The 24,034-nt window shown below is 47.0% G+C and overlaps 2 protein-coding genes across 2 annotated transcripts in view; one reads left to right on the forward strand and one right to left on the reverse strand.

Annotated features, from left to right (window-relative positions):
* ANGEL1 (angel homolog 1) overlaps positions 1 to 9,469 on the reverse strand; it is a 40,730-nt gene extending 31,261 nt beyond the window's left edge. Inside the window, exon 1 of the mRNA XM_084969869.1 lies at positions 8,888 to 9,469. The gene's annotated coding sequence lies outside the window, so the exon portion shown is untranslated. The remainder of the gene's footprint in view (positions 1 to 8,887) is intronic.
* Positions 9,470 to 9,838: 369 nt separating this feature from the next.
* LRRC74A (leucine rich repeat containing 74A) overlaps positions 9,839 to 24,034 on the forward strand; it is a 30,579-nt gene continuing 16,383 nt past the window's right edge. The window contains 7 exon segments of the mRNA XM_084969871.1: positions 9,839 to 9,875; positions 11,380 to 11,508; positions 13,562 to 13,734; positions 16,264 to 16,371; positions 18,072 to 18,168; positions 20,983 to 21,032; positions 21,657 to 21,738. Of these exon segments, the coding sequence (XP_084825997.1) occupies positions 9,839 to 9,875; positions 11,380 to 11,508; positions 13,562 to 13,734; positions 16,264 to 16,371; positions 18,072 to 18,168; positions 20,983 to 21,032; positions 21,657 to 21,738 (676 nt within the window).

Consider the following 24,034-nt stretch of genomic DNA (forward strand, 5'->3'; position numbering starts at 1 on the left):
ATTGCTGCTGTGGCATGGGTTTGATCCCTGGCCTGAGATCTTCCACATGCCACGGGAGTAGCCCCCCCAAAAAATTCTGAAAGTGACTTTCTTTCAAAGTACCCCCACGTATTTGAAATCTGACTTGATTTACAATGATCACTTAAAAAAAAAAAAAAAAAAAAAAAAAGGGCGTTCCCGTGGTGGCGCAGTGGTTAACGAATCCGACTAGGAACCATGAGGTTGCGGGTTCGGTCCCTGCCCTTGCTCAGTGGGTTAAAGATCCGGCATTGCCGTGAGCTTTGGTGTAGGTCGCAGACGCGGCTCGGATCCCGCGTTGCTGTGGCTCTGGCGTAGGCCGGTGACTACAGCTCCGATTAGACCCCTAGCCTGGGAACCTCCACATGCCGTGAGAGCGGCCCAAGAAATGGCAAAAAGACCAAAAAAAGAAAAAAAGAAAAAAAAGCCTTGGCATAAAATTGGATATTATTTCATCTAACAATAATGACGCCTGTTTCTTTCTTTGGTTGTTGCCCCCCAACATCGTTTCTGCCAACTTCCTTTCTTTAATTTTTTTGTCCCCATTTTTACCTCGAAGACCTAGGACCTTCAGTAATTATCCTATGCTAATGGCTATCAAATACAACAGCAAACTTTTTCTTAAAGGGCCAGACAGGAAATGTTTTTGGCTTTGCAGGCCTTGGGTCCCTGTAGCAACTACTCAACCTTGCCTTTACTGTAACATAAAGGCCGTCGCAGAAATGCCTAAATGAGTGATCTTGGCTGTGTTTCAACAAAACCTTATTTACAAAAAGAAGTATTAGACCAGATTTGATCCTCAGACTGTAGTTTGCCAACTCCTGAAATACATAACCTGAGCTCAGATCCTTCTGAACCATGAACAGCAGTTGCCCTAAGTGGGGAACAACCTTGCTGTGTTCAAGGCCTAGCAAGGGGGTCAATGTAGAGAGGCAGCAACCAGACTGACTTCACTTCTATCCCAGCTCTACCACTTTCTAGCTGTGTGACCTTGAACCAGTTACTTAACCTCTCTGTGCTTAGTTTCCTCATCTATAAAATGAAAATAAAAATAGTATCTCATAATAGATGTTAGACAACTTCAATGTGTTAATACTTGTAAAGATCGCAGAACAATTCCTGCCCCTGTAAGTGCTATATAAATGGTAGCTTATAGAATAGTAAAGGGTCCTTCTGCTCTGATCTCCACTAATGGAGGTATTATAGCAAGAATATTGGCAATAAGGAAGGAAATAATCATTCTTTTCTTATCTGGCCATACTTTGCCCCAGGTGACATTCTCTTTAACCCACTTCAAGTCAAAGTCACAGCTCCTGGAGTTCCTTTTGTGGCTCAGTGGGTTAAGAACCTGATTAGTATTCATGAGGAGGTGGATTTGATCCCTGGCCCCACTCAGTGAGTTAAGGATCCAGTGTTGCTGTGGCTGTGGTGTAGGCCAGCAGCTGCAACTCTGCTTCAACACCTAGCCTAGGAACTTCCATATGCCACGAGTGCAGCCCTAAAAAAAAAAAAAAAAAAAAAAAAAAAAAAAAAAAAAAAAAAAAAATCACAGCTCCTTCATCCCCTGAGACTCTTTTGCCACAGCACTGTTGATTGACTGTAGAGTCGGTTCACTTTCCAGGCCCCAACTGCCTTAGGGCCACCTCCCAGCACTACTACGGGGGTTTATCTCACAAACTAGCAGTTTAAAGTACATTTTAATAAGATGGTACCTCAAATGCTGGATATATGGTTTCTAATACTAGCCCTGCAAAAGGATATATATAATTAACTGCTTCTTTTTTTTGCTTTTTAGGGCCACACCCGTGGCATATGGAGGTTCCCAGGCTAGGGGTCTAATCAGAGCTGCTGCAGCTGCCGGCCTACACCACAGCCACAGCAACGCCAGATCTGAGCCGTGTCTGCAACCTACACCGCAGCTCGTGGCAACGCTATATCCTTAACCCACTGAGCAAGGCCAGGGATCGAACACGCATCCTCATGAATACTGGTGGGGTTCATTAACCACTGAGCCACTAAGGGAACTCCAATTAACTGATTTTTGACAATGGTAAGAAGAAAATACCAGGAGAAAGGACAGTCTTTTCAACAAACGGTGCTGGAATATTTGAACATCCATATCCACGTATAAGTATACTGTGTAATGCACACCTTATACAAAAATTATCGTGAAATAGATCACAGAAAAGTTCTGGAAATGGATAAGGTAATGGTTGTGCAATGTTGCGAATATAATTAATGCCACTGGATTGTATGCTTAAAAGGGTTAAGACGGTAAATTTTATGTTTGTATATTTCATGATAAAAAAATTGATGGATCAGGACTTCCCGTGTGGCTCACAACATAACTACTCGGCGTTGCTTCTACAGTGGCTGTGGCTCGACCCCTGGCCTGAGAACTTCCATATGCCGCAGGTGCGGCCACTTGTTTAAAAAAAAAAAAATTGATGGATCAAAGACTTAAATGTAAAAACTAAAACTATAAAACTTTTAGCATAAAACAGGAGAAAATCTACATGACCTTGGATTAGGCAGAGTGTAGATGTGAAAGTAAAACCATGATCCATAAAAGAAAAAAATTGATAATTTTGATAAAATTTGATTTTATCAAAACTAAAATTTGTACTATGTGAAAGACTCTGTTAAGAGTAAGAAGCATGGAGTTCCCATTGTGGTGCAGTGGAAACGAATCTGACTAGGATCCATGAGGTTGCCGGTCCAGTTCCTGGCCTCGCTCAGTGGGTTAAGGATCTGGTGTTGCCATGGGCTGTGGTGTAGGTTGCAGATGCAGCTCAGATCTGGCATTGCTATGGCTGTGGCATAGGCCAGCAGCTACAGCTCTGATTGAACCCCTAGTCTGGGAACCTCCATGTGCCAGGGGTGCAGCCCTAAAAAGACAAAGAGACAAAAAAAAAAAAAAAAGAGAGAGAGAGAGATTAAGAAGCTAAATCACAGACTGAGAGAAAATATTTGTAAATCATCTTTTTTGGTTGCACCGGCAGCATATGGAAATTCCCAGGCCAGGGATGGAAGTCACACACCATGTAGGGGATTAAACCCGCACTGCCATAGAGACAATACCAGATCCTCAACCCACCATGCCACAGTGGGTACTCCTGCAAATCACATTTCTGATGAAAGAATTATTCTAGAGCACATCAAGAACTCTCAAAACTCAATAATATAATTTAAAAAACGGAAAAAAAACCCTCAATAATAAACAACCCAATTTAAAATGGGCAAAAGAGCTGAACAAACAACAAAGAAGATAAGGGAATACCAATAAACCTATGAAAGTGGGTTCAACATCATTAGTCATTAGGGAAATACCAATTAAAACCACAACAAAACACCACTGCATACTTTTTTTTTTTTTTTTTTTTTTGTCTTTTTGCTATTTCTTGGGCCCCTCCCATGGCATATGGAGGTTCCCAGGCTAGGGTCGAATTGGAGCTGTAGCCACCGGCCTACGCCAGAACCACAGCAATGCAGGGATCCGAGCCGCGTCTGCAACCTACACCACAGCTCACGGCAATGCCGGATCGTTAACCCACTGAGCAAGGGCAGGGACTGAACCCACAACCTCAAGGTTCCTAGTCGGATTCGTTAACCACTGCGCCACGACGGGAACTCCTACTGCATACTTATTAGAACAGCAGAACGAAAACAAAACTGGTAGTATCATTCTCTGGTGAGAATGTGGAGCAGCCGATGCTCTCATACATTCCTAATGGGAATTCAAAATGAGACAGCTACTCTGAAGAATAACTTGGCAGTTTCTTAAAAGGTTGAACATATACCTACTGAATGATCCAACAATCCCACTCCTAGGCGTTTACTCAAGAGAAATGAAAACTTATATTCACACCAATACCTGCCTGGGTTGTTTCCAGCTGCCTTATTCGTAATCACCAAGAAAGGGAAAGTATGAAGATTTAGGAGATGAGTGGATAAAGTGTGATATGTCCCTCAATGGGATATTACTATGCAACAACAAGGAAGAAGCCCCTGCTTCATGCAAGAAAATGGATGAATCTTAAATGGTTTTGTCAAGTGAAAGAAGACGCAAAAAAATACACATTGTGTGATATCACCTATAAGCCTCTGGAAAAGGCAAAACTACAAGAATGGAAAATGGAGGAGTTCCCGTAGTGGCGCAGTGGTTAACGAATCTGACTAGGAACCATGAGGTTGCGGGTTCAGTCCCTGTCCTTGCTCAGTGGGTTAACGATCCGGCGTTGCTGTGAGCTGTGGTGTAGGTTGCAGACGCGGCTCGGATCCCGAGTTGCTGTGGCTCTGGCGTAGGCTGGTGGCTACAGCTCCGATTTGACCCCTAGCCTGGGAACCTCCATATGCCAAGGGAGAGGCCCAAGAAATAGCAACAACAACAACAACAAAAAGACAAAAAAAAAAAAAAAAGAAAAAAAGAAAATGGAACAGTGGTTGCTGGGAGGGGGACATGGAGGGGAAGGGGATAGTCACACAGGGGCAGCATGAGGGAAAGTTTAGGGTGATGGAACTGTTTCGAATGAAACCATATTGGTGGACGCATGACTTCATGCATCTGTCAAAACCTATAGAACTATACCACGAAGAATGAATATCACTGTAGGTAAATTCAACAAAATAAACTAGGGTATGGGGGAAAGATGAAATGCAGACAAATGAACCTGTGTTGCAGAGGAGTCAAATAACCACACTGAAGGGAGTAGGAAGAAAGAGCTGACCCAAATAGCTTGGGACACAAAGATTTTTTGACTGGATACTCTAAGGATAAACACACAAAAGAAAGCTACATACTATCAGAGACTACACTCTAGTTAATATGTTTCTGGGGATATGTTTAGTAATTTTGAAACTACCTTTTATCTATACTAGAGATGAGAAAATAAGTAAATACAGTTCAGAAAATGAGAGCCAATTTTCTTTTTTTTTTTTTTTTTTTTTGTCTTTTTGCTATTTCTTTGGGCCGCTCCCGCGGCATATGGAGGTTCCCAGGCTAGGGGTCGAATCAGAGCTGTAGCCACTGGCCTACGCCAGAGCCACAGCAACGCTGGATCCGAGCCGTGTCTGCAACCTACACCACAGCTCACGGCAACGCCGGATCGTTAACCCACTGAGCAAGGGCAGGGACCGAACCCGCAACCTCATGGTTCCTAGTCGGATTCGTTAACCACTGCGCCACGACGGGAACTCCGAGAGCCAATTTTCTTGAGGAGAAAGAAATGGCAAATATGAAAAGAAAGAAGGCAAGAATGCCACCTATGGTGCTAGATTGGAGTTGGAGGTTTCAGTGTAGATTCATGGGCATATATATATGTATATATATAGAGAGATGTGTAGTGTATGGGTTATTACACATACATACATGTATTTCCTAGCTTTACCCACTGAAAGGGACCAGAAGCAGTGACAACCCAATGGTGATGAGCGTGCCAGTACCCAGATATAGGTTTTCAGTCTCCTTGGAAAGATGGTTAATTCCTGTGGTGCCAGAGGAGAAGAAAGGGATCAAAGACAAAAATTGAAAAGAGGGGGCATGTGAAAGTTCACAGGAGCCAACGTGAATGAGCCCTCACAGCCAGAGCTGGAATCTGAACAGCAAAATAAACAATAGTATTATATGGTAACCCAAAGAATAAAATAAACTTCTATGAGTTCCTCGAATTATAGATAAGCGAGCAAACAAATGAAGGGGAAAGGACTGCAGGCAAGAACCGTCAATGGATTATAAAATTAGTGGGCAAAGAGTTTAAGCAGAAGTAGGGCATTTGCATAGAATCGTTTCCAAAATAAGCGTTAACTACAAAGGAGAAAATAGGAAGTCTACAACACAGAAATCTGGCAGATACCACCTTGACCAAGTGACCAGTGTAATACATATTGACATCATATATCCCTGATATGCACTGAGAAGGGCACAGCAACCCTGGGACCCTCCCTGGTAATCATGACAAAACATCAGACAAACCTAAATTGAGGAGCAGTCTCTTCAGTATCTGACTACAACTCTTCAAAAGTGTCAAGGTCATGAAAGACAAAGACTGAAGAAATGTCAGAGATTTGAAGAGATTGACAGATCTGATGATGCAATGTGGATTGGATTCTGGCACAGAGAAGAGACGTTAATGGAAAAAACTGGTAAAATACAAAAACTGTCTGTAGTTTAGTTAATAGCAGAGTACCAATATTAATTTCTTAATTTTGATCATTTCTCTATGGTAATGTAAGATGTTGACATAAGGGGGAGCTGTGTGAAGAGCATATGGGAACTCTGCTGTTTTTGTACATTTTTAGTCATCTAAAATTATTCCTTTAATTTAAAAAAGGATATTTTGGGGAGTTCCCGTTGTGGTGCAGCAGAAATGAATCCAACTAGTCCATGAGAATCCCTGGCCTTACTCAGTGGATCAGGGATGTGGCTTTGCCTTGAGCTGTGGCGTAGTTTGCAGACGCAGCACAGATCCCACCTTGCTGTGGCTGTGGTGTAGACCAGCAGCTGTAGCTCCAATTTGACCCCTAGGCTGGGAATTTCCATATGCCACTGGTGTGGCCCTAAAATAAATAAAAATAAAAAAGGAGGAGTTCCCGTCGTGGCGCAGTGGTTAACGAATCCGACTAGGAACCATGAGGTTGCGGGTTCAGTCCCTGCCCTTGCTCAGTGGGTTAACGATCCGGCGTTGCCATGAGCTGTGGTGTAGGTTGCAGACGCGGCTCGGATCCCGAGTTGCTGTGGTTCTGGCATAGGCCGGTGGCTACAGCTCCGATTCAACCCCTAGCCTGGGAACCTCCATATGCCACGGGAGCGGCCCAAGAAATAGCAACAACAACAACAACAAAAGACAAAAGACAAAAAAAAAAAATAATAATAATAAATAAATAAATAAATAAAATAAAAAAGGATACTTTTAAATAATAGATTTTTAAAATAATAGTATATAAAAGAAATTGCCTTTATTACTTTTCATGATTTTTTAAAAGTTATAATTTTTTTTTCTTTTCTTTTCAGGGCTACACCCGCGGCATATGGAGGTTCCCAGGCTAGGGGTCCAATCAGAGCTGTGGCTGCTGGCCTACGCCACGCCACAGCAATGCCAGATCTGAGCTGCGTCTGTGACCTACTCCACACCTCATGGCAACGCCAGATCCTTAACCCGATGAGTGAGGCCAGGGATCGAACCTGTAACCTCATTGTTCCTAGTCAGATTCATTTCTGCTGCACCACAACAGGAACTCCCAAAAGATATAAAAATTTTAATTATGGTTCTTAAGCATTTTTATTTCCCTAGAATTGACTTTTATGCAAATATATATATATATATATATATATATATATATATATTGCTGTCCACCAATATAAAGCTATGATTAAGTCACATTCTTATTTAACAACCTTCAAAGACTCCTTATTCCCTTTTTTTTTTTTTTTTTCTTTTTATGACCACACCTGCAGTATATAGAATTCCTGGGCCAGGGGTCATATTGGAGCTGCTGCAGCCTACTCCATAGCCACAGCAACACTGGATCCGAGCCACATCTGTGACCTATGGCAATGTCAGGTCCTTAATCTACTGAATGAGGTCAGGGATTGAACCCACATCCTCACAGAGACAACGTTGTGTCCTAAACCTGCTGAGTCGCAACAGGAACTCCTCTATTGCCTTGGGGGGGGGGGCCTTTTTAGGGCCACACCTGCGGCATATGGAGGTTCCCAGGCTAGGGGTCAAATCGGAGCTACAGCAGCCAGCCTACACCACAGCCACAGCAACGCCAGCTCTGAGCTGCGTCTGCAACCTACACCACAGCTCACGGCACTGCTGGATCCTTAACCCACTGAGTGAGGCCAGGGATTGAACCTGTGTCCTCTGGTGAGGATACTAGTCAGATTTGTTTACACTGAGCCATGACAGGAACACCCCCTATTGCATTTTAATTGCACTGGAATATATCTCTAAAACGGCTGTGGTCCCGGGGCCTCTATTTTCCCTACTACTCTAGCACTTTTTACTCCTCCAAATCTATTTTGGGTTCTGCTGCTTTCTTTAGCCTGCATTCCCAGAATTGCCTTTTCCCCACCCTTGCTTATCCAGGGCCCCTGGATGCTCCCAGCGTGAAAAAACATCACCCTCCCTTGAACTTCCAGAGAATCTCCCTCGAGACCCTTATCAGTTCCCAGCACCGCCCTTAGACCCAGGCGAGCGGCGCCTCTCCCCAGCGGCTATTGGACGTGCTTCCTCCAAATTTTCTAATTCACCTTTGGTATCAGAGACCACATGGTATTGTCCAGGCAGAGCACCCAAAACTTAAACTAAGATCTACATACTCTCTGGTCCCCATTTTTCTCCTTTAAGGACAATTCCTTATTCTCTGCACCTGCATGGCATTGACCGGATATCCCAAGGTTCTTCAGGGTTTGTGCTTATCAAGTCATCCCAGATCTGAGATCACTCCCTCTGGCCTGATGGGTATTTCTTTCATGGAACCCCATGAGATTGGACCACTAGAATGATGTTGCCAAGCTGATTTAGGGTGGCTCGAATTGTTCCTTTGAATAGGACCTCTGCCCAGAGTATCTACCCAGGACTCCCACAACCCAGGGGTGGCTCTGTCAATTTCTATCTTGCATTACGCATGGGTCGAAAGGTCCAACCCTCCCCACGATGGTGCCTGTTTCAGTGCCTTGTACACAATAGGTGCTCCATAAATACTTTTCGGAATGAATGCCTGAAGGAATGTGTGATGGCTCGGATTTATATATTTCTTTCAATCCGAGGTTCTAACTGTTTTCCCTACACAAATTCCCAGATCTTCATCATTCTTCTGAGTGGCAAAAAGGGATTTTCATGCCCCAAGCCCTCCAGTCACTGACCTGCCTGTTGAAGTGCTGTAAGCTTATCAAGAAGGAACAAACACGCCTCCAGATTCTCTTGACAGTAAACTGCAAGTGAACTTCAACTCCAAGACATGTGAAAACAGCCAAGCGTGGGAATGATGGTTGAGTTGGTTTCAAGTTAGGCAGCCCAGTAGTTTGAATAATGCTTTGGCTGCAACAAATTGTAGTGATGGAACATATGTTTGTCGTGCTTTGCTTTTGATCTTCTGCTCCAAGGTTGAGGATATTCTCCCAAGGGGGAAAGAAAAAAGGAAGAAGAACTGGGAAGAAGAAAACCGACCTCACCCATCACTGAAATACTTCGTACCTGAAGCACAACCACCTTGAGAGAAGAACATGGTGGCGGCTCTTCACAGTCACCTAATTAAGGGGCTTGGGTTTGGTCCTGACTCAGACAGAAATACAGCTCCACTGAGAGGCTCCCCCACAGCACCTGCACACTCACAGTCAAACCTGGGCTTGGCCCCAGCGGACATAAGAGAAAAGATGACTGCCAGAGCCACCAAGAGGGTGGGAGGCTTGCTGTTGCCAGGTCCGCCCACGTGGATCACAATGACTGCATGAGGTCATGGAATGTTGCAGATGAAATGAAAGTGGGTCCTAAGTCATAAAGTCACATGTGGGTGGGCATCCTCTGGACGGGGCTCTCAGAATAGAGCTGTACCTTTCTCCTTGATGATCCTGAGAAGTAGCTACCTCTCCCAGACAGAGTTGGGGTCAAATCCACACATGTCCCTCCAAGGCCCACTCTCCCTGGAGCTTGCTGGGATGAAAGGTTAACTACAGGCCCCCTGCCCCCGGGATCTGTGTAGGTGAGGGTAGGGTATTCAAAGTTTAAGACAGTGTGGAATGGACAGGTGGTCTCTTGGGGAAGCAGCAGAAAGGTGGCAAGAAGCTGGCAGCGGCCCCCGAGAGGGCCCTGGCACCATGGACAATGATGAACCTCTTGAGCCTGAGACAAAAGGTGAAAAGGCATCCTATTTCTCACCACTCAGGCCCTTCTGGCTGCCTCAGTGTAATGCCTAGTGACCAGTGTAATGCCTAGGGATCCTAAAGCCCCCTTCCCTCCTCTCCTGGGACCTTCTAGAATTGGGAGGCTATGTGACTTTGACTGCACTTCAGGACTTGCCAAATAGGGCATGGATGCAATGCTGTGCTGGAATCAGCTCATCCCAACTCTGGCTGACTTTGATTTTCATTCTGCGAGCTGGTCAATGTCATGTTAGGATTTGGAAATCAGCCGTGTTGGGAATATTTACACCACCTGAATTGGCTACTACTACAAGTCAGAATTCTTTCTTTCTTTTTTTTTTTTTCCTGGAGAGCTGTTAAATATTTACCAACATTCCACTGGTTGGATGGAATTCTAAAACTGTTTAGCTAATGAGGAAAATCAGATATTGGCACTTTTTGATAGCTACGTTTGATGGTTAAGTGGCCATATGTCATCTTTCAGACCTCTGCTACTTCCACCCCTTATCACACAGAACTTGTCTTACAGGCTGGGAAATAAATGTTGGAGCTTGGGTCTACGGACAAGGGCTGAGAAGGATACAAACTTCAATCTTAGAACCTGGGTGGTCAAGATGGGATCCCTACCAGGAATGCTTTGCCCACCCAAGGAGGAGGTCGGCTGAGTTTTGACAGGCTACCTGGTGGGGCAGCCTGGCTTTCCAAACCGTTGCATCCTGCCAGCATAAGAAGACTAGCCCTGGTCCTTTGGTGTGGCTTGCAGAAGCCCAGGGCTGGTTTCAGATCAGTGGCGTAATGGCAGAAAAAAAAATCCCATCTAGCCAGTGCAGCGGACTGATGTGAGGGAAGCCCAGGACACATGTATTTAATCACAGCAATTAGTTTCAACCACAGGGAGATTTGCAAGCCCTTCCTTCTGCATGGTCATGAATTTGGATTGGAAGGAAGAGAAGCTAGGCCAACCTCTTAGGAAGCAAGTTATCCCTCTTGCTCCCCAGGACTGCTCCTGTTCTGTTTTGTTTTATATTTGAACAAGCTACCTCCCTGCCCCTTGCCCTCCGCAGCACCGTCTGTGCCTGCCAATGAGGAAGCCTAGGCAGCGACGTATGTCCTTTCCCTGAAAGAGTAAAGCAGACCCTGAACCCCACCCAAAGCCGAAAAGAAGGAAACTAGAGAGCAAGTAGCCAGTGTCCAGAGCAGGCCCAACACAGGAGCGAGTCTCCAGGGAACACGAGGGGGCTTTAGCACAAGAGGAGGCCGCTCTGTGTCGAAAGGAGGGCTTGTGGGGTGGAGCCCTACCCCCCACCACCGGCAGGGCTGAACACGGTTTATTGTCCCTTGGCGCCTTGAGCCATGTGGGGCTGGGGGACAAAGGCTGCAGCCAGGACCCTGGTCACAAACGAGCAGAACAGAGGCACGGGGAGACCAGTGGTGGGCTTCACATGAAAGGCCAGTGGGTTTAATTTCCAGAATCAAGGGATGAACTTTTCTTCCAGATGAGGGTGACACTGTGTCAGCATCGCAGAGCAGTGACGAAACACTCTACTGTGAGGCTGAAGCCCCCACGGTTGTCGAAAAAGAGAAGCCGGGCCAGGAGAGCTCAGAAACAGACCTCGAGATTGAAGGTGAGTGTGGGCCTTAGAGGGTTGGTGGGGAGGGGGGTGCTGGCTCACTCCTTCCTCAAAAGCTGGAGAAACAGGTTTCCCCAGGGGGCCCTGGCTCTGCCTGGTGGAAGTGCTGAGAGGGACTGTGGCAGAAGCACCTGTGCTCGATTTGATGCCATGTCCTCCTCCAGGCTGTCCCATGCTTGTGACCGGCCTTGTGATTAGAGGGGTCACATCCGCTTGTTGGAAGCTGGATCAGGCATTTCTGATTTTCCGAGGGTTTCCACATTGGGCATCTTGTCACCTTTGCAATAGTCCCAGGAGTTAGACCTTATTACCTGCTTTAGAAAGATTGGGTGAGTTGCCCAAGGCCACCACGAGCTTGCTGATCCCACATTCTCCCCACCTTGTCCATCTGCCTTCCGTATTCCATCCTCCAGGGGTCCTGGAGTATTTGTGGTCCACCTTGCCTCCTGGAGACCTTCCTCTGCTCACATGAGAGTTTTTGTTCCCCCTGCTTCAGAGTGCCACATTTTCCCTAAGAAATCCAAGTGTGTGTGTGTGTGTGTGTGTGTGTGTGTGTGTGTGTGTGTGTGTGTGGTGGGGGGTGGGGTGGGGACAGAAACCCCTAAAGACTGAATTTGGTGCCAGCTATTCTGGGCTGTATGGTGACTGAGGGCTCAGCCCCTCCAGCCTCTGGTGCCCCTGTGGCTGGTGCTGAGATGCTGGGAATGGGGCAGGAGGGCTTCCGGGGTTGGCCTGAGACATGAGCCCGGGCGAGAACAGCAAACCGGTGGTGAGGTTTCAGAAGAGGGAGTGAAGGGAGAAGCTGGTCGCCCACCACGCGCTGCTGTTCTAGGCAACAGGCCATTTTGCACCCCAGGGACGTTGGGCACACTGGGGTGGGGGGATGCTACTGGCATCTCACAGTTAGAGGTCAGGAAGCCTCCTAAAGATCTTACACTGTGAGGGACAGCCCCTCCCAACAGAGAATCATCCAATTCAAATGTCCAGCGTGCAGAGCTGAGCAGCCCTGATCTGCAGCCGCCTGGAAGAGAAGGCCTGTTTGTAGCCTGGCCTGCAAAAGCAACTTCCTTGCAAAGAAGAGGTCCTTTCACCAACAAAGCTCTCATTGTCTGCCTTAGAAACAGTTGGGGTGGGTTGGCCAAAGGCCCTGGGGTCTGAAGGAAAAACAGAAGAAGGCTTAGACCCCAGCTGGCCATGGGAAGGCCTGCGTCTCCAGAGCTTGCTTAATGAGGACACGGCCTCGGGGCATCAGAACCCAGGAAGGCCCACTGCCCACCACCTAAGAGCCAGGCTCATCTAAAGCCTGAGGGGAAAAAAAAAAGCCCCCCAGATGTTGGAATGGAAAAGTGCAGCCCCCATTCTGTGTGCTGATTTAAGCGCTGATCCGCTGTGTGTGATTTGGGGCCAGCTCAGTCAGTGGTAAAGTAGGGATGCAGTCCTTTTTGTGAGGAAAGATGACCAGCAAGTCTTTGAATGAAGCAAACCCACTTGCATGCAAGTTTGTTTCTGAACAGAATTGGGGGTCTCACCATCTTTCACTGGTTTGCTGCCTTCAGAAGCCTACTCTGTCCAACTTGGGCTTTTTCTAGTTGATTTGTCTCTAAATCTTTAATAAAACTTTGTTTGTAGCTCACATTTTAAAGTGGTAGTGAAACTAAAACTGCTCCCTTAGCCATCACAAACCCCCGGCTTTTTGTCCGATTGGCCTTCAAAGCTGGCCTGAGGCTGGCAAGGATGTGACCAGACATCTGTGTGACTGGTCCCTGGATGCAGCCAACCCAGGAAGGTGGGGGTGGGGCACATTGTTGCTTGGGTCCTAAAACCAGGGGTCTTCTCTCTTACCCAAAGGGAGGCGTCCACAGGGCTTTCTGGAGTTCGGGTCTCCCACCACGTGCTGACTTCAGTGGGAGCTGGAGCACCCACCCCGGGGGACAGGTCCTCAGGCAGAGGGGACACCGTCAGAATTGAATGCGGTCTGGGTGAGGAGGGAGATACAGCAAAGGTGGAAGAGAAACTTCACCTCATCTGCTCGCCTCTGCTTCCACAGATACTGAGAAATTGTTCACCACTGGACAGAAGGAGCTGTACCTGGAAGCATGCAGACTGGTGGGCGTCGTGCCTGTGTCCTACTTCATCCGGAACATGGAGGAGCCCTACGTGAACCTCAACCACCATGGGCTGGGCCCCCACGGTACCAAAGCTATTGCTATAGCCCTGGTGGTGAGCATGCCAGTGGGGACACATGAAGCCTGGCAGAGGTGGGGGCTTGACAGCGTGGTGGGCCCAAGAGTCAGAACCGCACTGCGGTGGGACCCTGAACTCATCCTCTCTGCCCACCTTGCCCTAGGCTCTGCTTGATTTCCCCAACGGGCATGGCTGCCCCATTAGCTCTTGGCAAGGAGGCTGCTGGAGACCCAGGCCTTCACAGTCTAAACTCTTCCCTATTCAGGAAGCAGAGGCACCAGCCAGCTGGCCCTGGAAAAAGTGACTAGTCTGGGTTTGGCTCAAATGCTAATGAAAGAACACAATACAAAATGTCAGCCAGGTCTCAGTTTCAAAGTTCACCTTTACTGAGCCATTCCATTTGATGTCTGCCTTTGGCCATACTATCTGTAATTCTTCAAGATCACACTGTGGAATGGATCATGGGTTCCCAAAGGAATAATGTGCTCTCTCGACTTGGCATAAGTGAACGAGGACTTGACCTTGAATTCAGCATAGCTTTCTGTAATGGTAACTGATTATACACAAAACCGACTCCCATCCCAGGAAAATAGAAACGTTAACAAGTGTGTGTCAGCACTACAGTGTTTGTTCACTTTGGACAGTAAAGAAAAAGTTTGATTTTTTAAAAAGCACTCAATTTTGGAACTATAACCACATTTGCACTTAGCACATGCCCATCAAGAAGTTACATGACAGGAGACGGTGCCGCTCTGGGCGGCGGGGGCGGGTGGGGGGCGGTGGCGGGGGGAGCAGAGGAAGAACAAAGCCATCTTGAAATTTATGGAGTGTTGAAAGACTGATTAATGAAGTGTTAGGAATGCACCGTTGCCTTATGAGCTTCGTGGAAAAAGTGAATACTAATGAGATCCACTCAGGACGTGGGCCACTTGTCTCTCAGGAGCAGCAGTTTCTGTTTAGGAGGAGATTTTCTTCTCTGATTCTCTGTATCTCCAACTTGACAATTAATCATTGTGACATTCTGGTGGACTGAACTTTTACTTATCTTTGGTACTGTTTAACTTCTTACATGTTGTGCTTCCCTAGCTTAGATGAAGAGCCCCCCAAGAGGAGGGATTGTCATATCTGTTTGGGTCTGTCCCTCCTCTGCCAGCTCCATGCCTTTGGACTTGGTAGGCTGTGGGCCCCTGGAGAGAAGGAATGGTCTCTGTTCATCCCTGTTTTCTCAGCAGTGAGCACAGAGGGTGACAGATACTCGCCCGTGTGAAATGAATGGGGATGGACTTGGTGATCAGGCTGCCCGCTGCATCACACGCTGAGCTGGTCCCCGGGACGACTCAGAGGTGGTCCTTCAGCCTGTGTTCCTGCTAAATGACACCTAGACTCGGGGCCGAGAGGGGTGGTTGTTGCTGAGCCATCTCACTTGCCTTTGAACATGACTGCATTTTGCCACCAACCCTGCCCTCCCTTAACCCAGAGCCAAAGCCAGAAGATACTTCACAATGGCCCTGGAGGACCATTCTGCATCGCAGTTGCATGCACGTCACACTTTCCCTTTGCCTGGAGCAAGAGTTCCTATCACTTGCTACTTCTCTCACTGTTTTGTGTGCTTTGATAAGACTCACATCCAAAGACATGTCTGTTCTCTGTGCCTTTCTGCACAGGAACCAGGTGGAGAAGTTCTGGTTAGAGCTAAGCCCAGTCCCTCCTGCTGCAATGCCAGTCATTTCTACTTGTCTTGCTCTTTGTGGGAATGCAGACTAGCTTGGATGTAGATATTTATTTAAGATTTAAATTCAGCTTCATCTAAACAGCCTTGAGGCAACACCCTGACTATCAGAGAGTGCCAATAATCCTTAAGCTGGAACCAGAAGAAAGACCTCTGAAGGAAAGCAGGCATGCTAAATCCTTTATCCTCAAATACCCTTATTAAACACATCACATGCTTCTTAATTTTGGAATAAGTCACAGGTCTTTCTCCTTGAAGCTAAATAGTTAAAAAATCTATTCAGCTCATCCTTGTGTCTCATCCCTTCCAAGGCTTTTTTTTTTTTTTTTTTTTTTTTTTTGCTTTTTAGGGCCACACCTGCAGCATATGGAAGTTTCCAGGACTATACTACAGCCACAGCAACGCGGGATCCAAGCCACATCTGCAACCTATGCTGCAGCTTGTGGCAACACTGGATCCTTAACCCACCGGGAGGGGCCAGGGATTGAACCTGCACCCTCATGGATACTAGTTTGCTTTGTCACCCTCTGGGCCCAATGGGAACGCCTCACTGCTTTGTTTTCATGTCCCTCTTCTAAATCCCTCTTGGAAACCTTTTAGGGGGGAGGGAGGTGCCCAGAGTAAGCACATCATCCTAGCAAAACTCACTGGGATGGCTTGTCCCCTGCACTTTGCTCCTGTTCCCACCCACTCCTCTCAAATTGCTAGCTTGCATCTCCGTATCCTCTGATGCAGCCGGGGTGTTCAAGAGAGGCGATGGGTTCTGGGCAAGGGCAGGGACCTGATCAAGTCACCAACCACCCCTGTCTCTCCCCCTCTCCTTGTGGCGGCTGAAGTCCAACACGACTGTTCTCACGCTGGAGCTGGCAGACAACTGTATCATGGAGGAGGGTATCTTGAGCCTGGTGGAGATGCTACAGGAGAACTACTACCTCCAGGAGATGGTACTGTGCCCTGCTCTGCCAGTTCCTACCCCCGTGCTGAGGGTCTCAGAACCCATTCGGGACAAGCAGAGGCCCCTGCCCAAGCCCAGGCCAACCTCCAGGCTTTCTGCTGCAATCAGGCTGGGGGCTTCTCTCCTCTGGAAGTCAGATAATCATGGCTGATTTATATAAAGTCCCTCTGACTAGCCCTCTTCTCAGAGGAGAGCCACACCAGAGAGGCTGTCCAGGGACCCAGTGTTCCCCGTAGGAAACCCTGAGAAACCATCATAAGCCCTCAAATGAACAAACTTATTTTTTCTTTTTCTTCCTTCCTTCCTCCCTCCCTTCCTTCCTTCCTTCCTTCCTCCCTTCTCTCTCTCTCTCTCTCTCTCTCTCTCTCTTTCTTTCTTGGCTTTTAAGGGCTAAAACCAGGCTAGGGGTTGAATCAGAGCTGCAGCCTCTGGCCTATGCCACAGCAACGCCAGATCCGAGCCACATCTGTGACCCACACCACAGCTCACGGCAACACCGAATCCTTAACCCACTGAGTGAGGCAGGATCGACCCTTCGTCTTCATGGATGCTAGTCAGGTTCATTTCCGGGAATTTCAGGTTCCACGACGGGAACTCCCAAACTTATTTCTTTAGAGTTGCCTTAAAGTGAACTTTCTTAAAGAGAATACAAATGTGAAATAATTTCATAAACTACAATATGCCTGGACAGCGACGATGGCGATGGTTGTGCTACCTACGATGTGAAGTCCTTCACGCCTCGGAGCCCCACACCTCAGACGGTCAGGGGGCTGATGCTGCGCTGTGTCCATTGTACCACAATTTTAAACACTGAAGAAAGGAAAGGGAAAAGACAACTAAGATAATCATGGCTGGTTTATATAAAGTCCCTCTGACTAGCGGGAAAGGTCTATGTCCGTTTAGCCCCCTACTGCTTTCGAGCACAATGATCCATGCTTTGTGAACCAGTGAAGGGAATTGCAATGATTGCTTAGTCTAAACTTATTTTTCTTTTCTTTTTTTTGTTTTTGCTTGCTTGCTTTCTTTTCTTTCTTTCTTTCTTTTTCTTTTTTCTTTTTTTTTGCTTTTTTAGGGCCGAACCCAACATAAGGAATTTCCCAGGCTAGAGGTCGAATCGGAGCTGTAGCGCCAGCCTACACCACAGTCACAGCAACTCGGATCCGAGCTGTATCTGAGACCTACACCACAGCTTGTGGCAACACCAGATCCCGGATCCCCGATGCACTGAGCAAGGCCAGGGATCAAATCCACATCCTCATGGATACCAGTTGGATTCGTTTCTGCTGCGCCACAACGGGAACTCCTAAACTTATTTTTCAGTCATTTCATGCCAAGCCCTCCAAAAAAAGCTGTCTTGGCTTTCCAAACAAAGCGGAAAAAAAACCCAGTGTGCTCATCTAAAATACCAGGGCTAAACTGGGGCATTGAGGTCAACTTCAGAGAAAACTGAGACCAGCCTGGTGCTCAGGGTGAAGCATCAGAAACGCCCGGGCTCCTCTCCACCTCCTCCTCCTCCCCTGGGCACTACCCTAATCCTTCCCATCCTTGCACCCCAGCCCGCTCTCCCCACCCCACCCCTGCTCCCTTGGTGCCCATGGACCTCATGTAAGCACCCCCAACCCCAATCATTTGTTAATGAGGGCCCTTTGGTGAGATTTTTACATACATGGGTGTTCTCTTGCCTTTTAGAATATTTCCAACAATAATCTTGGTCTGGAGGGGGCCAGAATCCTCTCCGAGTTCCTCCAGAATAACACCTCTTCACTCTTTAGTCTTCGGCTTTCAGGTGAGCTCATGGAGGAGGAGGGAGAGGACAGTGGGAAGGAGGCAGAGAGAAGGGTCGGGGCAGAGAGGTCCAGGGTCTAATGGAACCAGGCCAGGTCCTGCTGCTATCAGAGACCAGAACACTGCGTCTACACTCTGCTGGATTCTTCCAGCCGTCCTCGCTCCTTCCCCACAGCCACACTGGCTTCCCAGCTGTCCTGGGTGAGCAACTTCTGATTCATTTTCCAACAGTCCCACCTCTGCTTGAAAGGCTCCACCCCAGAGACCTGCATGGCTCCAGCTTCATTCCCATCTCCACTCACAGGTCATCTCCTTAGGGGGATTTCTCTGACCTAACAAACCATCACTCTCTAGGAGTTCCCTTGTGGTGTAGTGGTTAAGGATCCGGCATTGTCACTGCAGTGGCCTGGGTTGCTGCTATAGTGATGGTCAGATCTCTGGCCAGGGAACATGCGCATTTGACAGGTGCAGCCAAGAAAAGAAAGAAAGAGAGAAAGAGAAAGGAAGAGGGGTTCCGGTCGTGGCGCAGTGGTTAATGAATCTGACTAGGAACCGTGAGGTTACAGGTTCTATCCCTGGCCTTGCTCAATGGGTTAAGGATCCAGTGTTGCCGTGAGCTGTGGTGTAGGTCGCAGACGCGGCTCAGATCCCACGTTGCTGTGGCTGTGGTGTAGGCCGGCGGCTACAGCTCCGATTCAACCCCTAGCCTGGGAACCTCCATATGCCACGGGAAGCAGACCTAGAAAAGGCAAAAAGACAAAAAAAAAAAAAAAAAAAAGAAAAGAAAAAGAAAGAAAGAGAAAGAAAGAAAGGAGGGAAAGAGGGAGGGAGGAAGGAAGAGGGGGGGAAAACCCACTTTCTGACCTGTTTCTCTTCCTAGTTTTTTCTTTCTGGTGTGTTTCAGAGCTATTAATTTTTGTAAATCGATATTACTAACAATCACTATATTAAATTATCTTACTAGTTCTAATATTTTGTTAATGTTCTTGAATTATTTAGGTAGGTGATCATATCTGCAAACAGTGGAGGTTTTTCTCTTTTCTTCCCAGTGTTTACAACTCCTAGAGAGCTTTCTGGTTGTACTGGCTAAGACCTTTAAAATAACATTAATATAGAAACTCTTTGTAAATAAACAAATTTCCCATCCCCGTCCCAAGCCTGCTGAATCAGAATATTTAGGGGGAAAGTTCTAAGAATCTATATTTTATTAAGCTTCCCAGATGATTCTCTTACAACTAATACACTATTGGTAAAAACAGATGTAAACACAACAATTTGAATAACGGATTAATTTCATACATTGGCTAGATTATTATCTCATTCTATTATACTGGTAACAGAAACAGCCAAAGAAGTATTTGTGTTTCAGTGGGGTCATTCATTCATTCAGTAAGGATTTACTGAACACCTGTTATGTGCCAAGAACTATTTAGGTACTAGAGACACAGAGTTTATTAATGTTTCAAAGGAGAAATTTGAGGATAAGAGTCTGTGTCATTTATTCCCCAGAAATCACCAATTTTTTTTTACATAGACCTTATCTTTTTACAAAAATTATTAAAGTATAGTTGATTTACAGTGTGCCTTCAATTTCTGCTGTACAGCAAAGTGACCCAGTCATACATGTATATACATTCTTTTTTTAATGCTATCTTCCATCATGTTCTAACCCAAGAGATTGGACAGAGTTCCCTGTGCTGCACAGTAGGACCTCACTGCTTATCCATTCTTTTTTTGTGTGTGTTTTTCTAGGGCTGTACCTGCGGCATATGGAGGTCCCCAGGCTAGGGGTCTAATTGGAGCTACACCATAGTCACAGCAACTTGGGATCCAAGCCACATCTTCAACCTACACCACAGCTCACAGCAACACCAGATCCTTAACCCACTGAGTGAGGCCAGGTATCGAACCTGCAATCTCATGGTTCCTAGTCGGATTAGTTAACCACTGAGCCACGACAGGAACTCCTGCTTATCCATTCTAAATGTAATTGTTTGCATCTACCAACCCCAAACTCTCTGTCCCTCTCTGCTTCCCCAGAAATCACCAGCGATTTAGATTGCTTAGCAGGGCCTGGGTGAGGGTAAGAGATGGGAGGCACTCACCTCACCCACAACACTTAGGGGCAACAAAAAAATTTTAGTAACCAAGTAAATAATATCATAATGCAATTTTTTAAAGCCAAAATGAATGCAAAAACAAATCATGTTGAAAAAAATAGCAACACTTTAAAGCAAGATCCCACAGGGTCAAATTAGGATGAGGAGAGCGAGGCCTGGCCAGGTAAGTACAGGGTCAGACCCTGCCTTTATTTAGCATTGGTTCCTCCTAGAGGCTTTTGCACTGATTTTGATTTCAAAATATTTTATGAAGGTATTACTCGCCTTGATTACCGAGCTTTGCAGCAGGGCGCTCTCAGATTTTCCGTGCACAGCAAGTGCCTCATTCATCCCTCTAGTCCCACCCCTGCTGCGTAGAGTTGGATTAGCATTTTTATAATGTTGCAGACTTTAGGCACTAGGCTAGGGGTCAGTGCTGTCCATGGATGCACATGCCGTGGTGTACCAACTCCTGGTCCTCCCTGGACAGTCTCAGCAGAGAGAGCAGGGAAGGATGGTAAAGAGATGGTAATGAATTGCCTTTCCCTCCCCCCGCCCCCCGCCCCGTGTTCTTCGGTGCCCAAACATTTGCTCTGTGCGCTTGCCACCTTTTCTATGTCTGACTGTTCCAAAGGCAAGGGACTCCCAGGGTTAGGATATGGAGGGTTAGGGAGCCTTAGTCTGGAAAGTGTGGCTAACTCCCCCCTTCACTACAGGAAATAACTTCAAGGAAGAATCTGCAGAGCTGTTCTGCCAAGCCCTATCGGTAAGAAGCAAGGAGTGGGGGCAGCCAGCCTTGTGAGAGAAGTCGCTGGGAGATGGGTGGCTCCGAGCATAGGGAAGGGAAGCCCCTTGCCTGCTTTAGGGAGCTGGTGAGTGTTTGGACTCAGCCAGTCCTATCAAAAGCCACAGCAAGTGGGGCGTTCCCACTGTGGCTCAGAGGTAGTGAACCTGAAGAGCATCCATGAGGATGCAGGTTCAATCCCTGGCCTTTCTCAGTGGGTTAAGGATCCAGCGTCGCCATGAGCTGCAGTGTAGTTCAAAGATGTGGCTCAGATCTGATGTTGCTCTGGCTGTGGTGTAGGCCAGAAGCTACAGCTCCAATTTGTCTCCTAGCCTGGGAACTTCCATATGCTACAGGTGCAGCCCTAAAAAGAGAGAGAAAAAAAGGCAAAGCAAGTGGTAGGATGGTTGGGATGGTGCTAGCTTCTCCACAGTTCAACAGAAGATGCTCAAAGAATTGTCCCGAGTCTAAGAACAGTAGGCTCCTCAATTTGGGATATATGGGGGTTCCCTTATGACACTAAGTGTGGTATTGGCAGTCACATAGAAGACACATAGAAATCACATAGAAGACAAAATTACCTCTCTCCACTCTTTCTCTCTTTAGGTCAACTACAGAATTAGGACCCTGGATCTCAGTCACAACCAGTTGTCTGATAAGGCAGGAGAGTACCTGGGACAGATGCTGGGTGAGTCCCCCAAGGAGGGAGGGGACCAGCAAAGGAGAGGGGTATGGGGGATGGTTGCTGTCAAAGCTGCATCCCCTTTTCTATCGTTATTGAATGTTCTGATTGTCCAAAGTCATATAAGACACATTCAAAATGCATTTTAACCAAAGCAAACACTTGAATGTGGAAAGTGAGACTTTCAATTGATAGAAAAATATATAGAGAAATAACTTGCTGACTTCAAGGAGGCTCAGGATTATGAAGCACTCACAGTGGGCCGAAACAGCAACAAAAACGATTCATAACATTTGATGATATATTTACAACTTGCATGTGCTAAAAGACATTATGGGGCAATGATGGAAGACAAGCACAGATAGAGAGTAGGTAGATAGTCGCTTGCTGTATTTGTATAATATAAAAGAATACTGCCGAAGGATCCCCTGGCTACATTAGGCAGTGATCGATAGTCCTAATACCACACCGGCCAAGGCAGATGGACTGTGACAGAAGGAAACCAAGTACCCAAAGCCCTTAGTAATTAGAAACATGCAAAATAAAACAACAAAAACAGAGTTCCCTGGTGGCTCAGTGGGTTAAGGATCTAGCGTTGTCCCTGCTCTGGCATGGTTTTGATCCCTGGCCCAGGAACTTCTGTATGCTCAGGGTGCAGCCAAAATAAATAAATAAAACACGATCTCCCTTGTCATCCACCAGAGCTGGGATACGTCCCCGTCAGAGAATAGCAAGGGCAGTGAACACACGGGAACAGTGAGGACAGTCAGCAGCTGCTGGGCAGAGGCACCCTGGACAGCACCTGGGACGTGCACGTGTTCTGCAATGCCGTTTGACTCCATGCACGTCTCAGAGATGCTCTCACACATGCGCAGAGAGAGATGTCTGAGGAGGGTCACTGCAAAATTGCAATAAAAGAAAAAAGAAAGAAACACCCTAAAGGTCTGTCCCTGGGGAAAGGAGTAGGAAAGCAGTGAAGATGGGGAACTAACCTGGAGACGTGCCGAGAGGTAGCCCCACTGCGAAGGTGGCTCTTCGTTGAAACCTGAATATCAAAGAAGAACCAGCCAGGTTCTGGACACACAGAGTTCTAGGCAGAAAGAATGGAGCGTGGCGTGTTTGAGAAACTGGGAGGACAGCATGGCTGGAGCAGAGAGGACGGGGGAGGAGAGGAGAAGGAGAAGACGTCGTTGGGTGGCCTGCAGCCCCTTACGTGGGGCTGTGAACCATGACACATGTGGGGCCTGGGTTTCATCCACTGAAGGATTTTTTTTTCTTTTTCTTTTTTCTTTTTTTTTTTTTTTTTTTGGTCTTTTTAGGGCCACTCCTGTGGCATCTAGACGTTCCCAGGCTAGGGGTCAAATCACAGCTGCATCTGCTGGCCTACACCACAGCCACGGCAACACCAGAACTGAGCTGCATCTGCGACCTACCTCACAGCTCACGGCAACACTGGATCCTTAACCCAGTAAGCAAGGCCAGGAATCGAACCCACATCCTCAAGGTTACTAGTTGGGTTCATTACCACTGAGCCACAATGGGAGCTCCTCACTGACAGATGTTTCCGGGGCGGGGGGCGATGACCCAGTGCAACTTGCAGGTTTAGACCTGCTGTGTGAAGCCTGCAACTGAGGAGGGTGGGGTTGGAAGAGCGAGGCCTGTCAGGAGGCAGTTGGTGGTCCAGGCAAGACAGGACAGATAGGCCCGTGATTCTTTTGTTTCAGTTACCGGTTGGAAGGTGTGCCATTTACTTAGAGGGGAAACCTCGGCAAGTAAGAGTATGGAGGGGCAGGGGCAGAAGTCAAGGTTTCCACTTTGCTCATGTCCTGCTTTCCGTGCCTGTTCGACAGCTACACGGAGGTGTCAGGTAGGTGGTTTGCTATGTGAGTTTAGAGCAGGGGTGCAAGGTATAACTTAAGTGAGGGACTTGCAGAGAAGAAGAAAGAAGGGTAGGAAGAAAATGGGTGAGACAGGAAGGGAGAGAGAACGAAGGCTGGAGAAAAACTTGTTCTCAATATAACAGGTGTTATACACTTTTCTGAAAGTCTGTCTGGGTGGTCGACACAAAAAAGAGAAAGCCATGGTCAGTACAGAGTGGTCTGTCCAAAAAAAAAAAAAAAAAAATAGAAATGGAGCTCCCACTGCAGCACAGTGGTTAAGGATCTGGCGTTGCTGTAGCTGTGGCTCAGATTCAATCCCTGGCCTGGGAACTTCCATATGCCATAGGTGCAGCCATAAAAAAAGTGACAGTGATGATCTGTGTTAAGTAGGATGTTTTCCCAACCCTATATGGCATGTAACA

The sequence above is a fragment of the Sus scrofa genome, chromosome 7, assembly GCF_054392235.1.
Source record: "Sus scrofa isolate SSC_HxYL_T2T_F1_AM1 chromosome 7, Sscrofa_HxYL_maternal_Yorkshire_Landrace_v2.0, whole genome shotgun sequence".
Classification (NCBI taxonomy): Eukaryota; Metazoa; Chordata; class Mammalia; order Artiodactyla; family Suidae; genus Sus; species Sus scrofa.